We start from the raw sequence: 2051 nt of genomic DNA on the forward strand, positions 1-2051 counted from the left end.
CCCCCCTTCCCCCCCCCCTTAAAAGACAGCTCAGGGACAGAAAGGAATTGTGGGATTCGGGAAGTTTGACTTCTGGATGCAGAATCACAGGGACTCCTGACAATCCCATTCTATGGTGTTGGAAGAATCCCTCAATGTCTTGTGTTGCTGTTGAACCTTAGAGAACATAGGGTACCCAGCCACGGTGTTGAGTGCATAATTTGATGGAAATGTTTCGGAAGCAAAGTCCACAATTAAGTAAAAGTTGGCTATCCATTTGGAAATGGCTGCTGCATGCTATCTGTCAGGCAGCAATTACTATGCAGCATCTAACCCCCACCCCCAGTTCTATGTAGACAACCCTTAATGGATTTCAGTTAAATTTTTAAAGGCTTCTCTCAAATTTTGCAACAGGGTGCCAAGGCTTGTATATGTACTTCACAATAAACTTTATGTAAGTTAAGCAAGAGCATAATCTCTGTAAGATGTTCTAGAATTTGTGAAAACCAAAAATGTATTATACTCTGATTAACAAAGCCATCCATTCTGTTATAACTTATAATATTCAAGACATGCTTAATAGCACAAAAATGTTGAAAACTAAGATTTTATCTTGAGAAAGTGAAAAAATTATCAAGACATATAAAACCTAACCTGGATTTCATTAATTTTCAAGATTTTACTCTAATTCAGTGAATTATATATGTGAATGTATATGAATCCTTCTTTTTCTTATTCCAGGAATGGACTAAGTTAATGTATCAATAAGAGGTTCAAAATATCCAGAGATATGCTTATTGGCATACATGTAATTACCACTGACTGCAGGCAAAAAGCTGCCCCTAAACCCAGGAGCCAGTCAGCTATTTTTTGACATAAGAGTTGATTTTCAGCAGACAGCCTCTATTTTTGCACACGTAAAATTGTCTGTAGACATATCTGCATCTACAGTTGGCAGGAGAAAAACCTGTTTGTATTCCTTTGAACTATTCTAACACAAGCACCTATTTAAATGTTTGAGTTTCCACCTGCAATCTATCTGTGGTTTTGTGGTTGCAACCTCTACACTTGTGCACAAGTTATTTTTAAAGTGTTGTAGGTGCATGCATGTAGCTTTGCATGTATACAAATGGAGGCTGCTTACAAGCCCAGTTAAAAAGCTGGTCCATTCCATCTATATAATGTTTCTTGCTATTTATGATCTAATGCAAGATAAATTAGGCTTTTTTCCTAATTTTTTCCTAACTCTTTTTTTAAACCAAAGGTGGAAAAACTACAGGCTGAGCTAGCACAAATAAAACAAGAACTTCTTCAGGAATATCGTTTCACTGCCTTCACAGGAGAACCTGTTTCCGATTCACCAAGAATGCAGCCTTGTAATATCTTTTTCAACATGAAATTTTAATTGCCTGAAATTCTTACAAGAATACTAGTCATGCAGTGTCCACTATTAGCAGACAACTGTATTGAAGCATGATTTAAAGTGTTCCTTTTATTTCTTCTCCTTGTTGATTGGATTTAACAAAGTTAAAACTAGCATGATAAACCATTCTAGATTATGCAGTCACTACGTAATTTCAGTAGATTTATAGTCACTGGGTTGTAAAGTGTCATGTTGTGTTTCTTTTACTGAATCTTTTTGTTCTTAGGGCCTTATTCATCAGAATTCAACTAAAACCTAAATTGAAATATGCTTTAATGAAAGTTTTGCTTAGCTAGTAACTTCAGAATTTTCCCTTTACAGGAACACTGTCTATATACAGTGCTAGGTAGATTAATAATACAAGAAAAAATACATGTCCGACTATGCACTATATATTAAAGTCAAAGTCATAATAGAGCAGTGGTTCTCAACTTTTTTTGTACCAGGACCCATTTGTAAACAATGCTATGGCCAGTCCCAACCTAGCAAATAGTTTAAGTAGAAAACACACAAGTATTTGAGCACCAAGATACTTATCACACATTACAAGTTAAAGCAACTGAACAGTCTTAATTTTAAAGATAGAAATCAACATCAACAGGAAAACATTAACAGCAATGTCAGCTTGTGGCCCTCCATTACTTCCAAA

The 2051-nt window shown here is 35.6% G+C and overlaps 1 protein-coding gene across 4 annotated transcripts in view; it reads left to right on the forward strand.

Moving 5' to 3' along the window:
- The window catches only part of LRRC27 (leucine rich repeat containing 27), a 95070-nt gene extending 93408 nt beyond the window's left edge, over window positions 1–1662 (forward strand). For 3 of the 4 annotated variants that reach the window (XM_019503017.1, XM_019503016.1, XM_019503018.1), the window contains exon 11: window positions 1244–1662. In XM_019503017.1, the coding sequence (XP_019358562.1) occupies window positions 1244–1384 (141 nt within the window). In that variant the 3' untranslated portion in view covers window positions 1385–1662. The remainder of the gene's footprint in view (window positions 1–1243) is intronic. The other variant, XM_019503019.1, reaches the window with a different exon arrangement.
- The last annotated feature ends 389 nt before the right edge of the window (window positions 1663–2051 follow it).

Source organism: Gavialis gangeticus, unplaced genomic scaffold (genome assembly GCF_001723915.1).
Source record: "Gavialis gangeticus isolate Ggan-Ray unplaced genomic scaffold, GavGan_comp1, whole genome shotgun sequence".
In the NCBI taxonomy this organism is placed as follows: domain Eukaryota; kingdom Metazoa; phylum Chordata; order Crocodylia; family Gavialidae; genus Gavialis; species Gavialis gangeticus.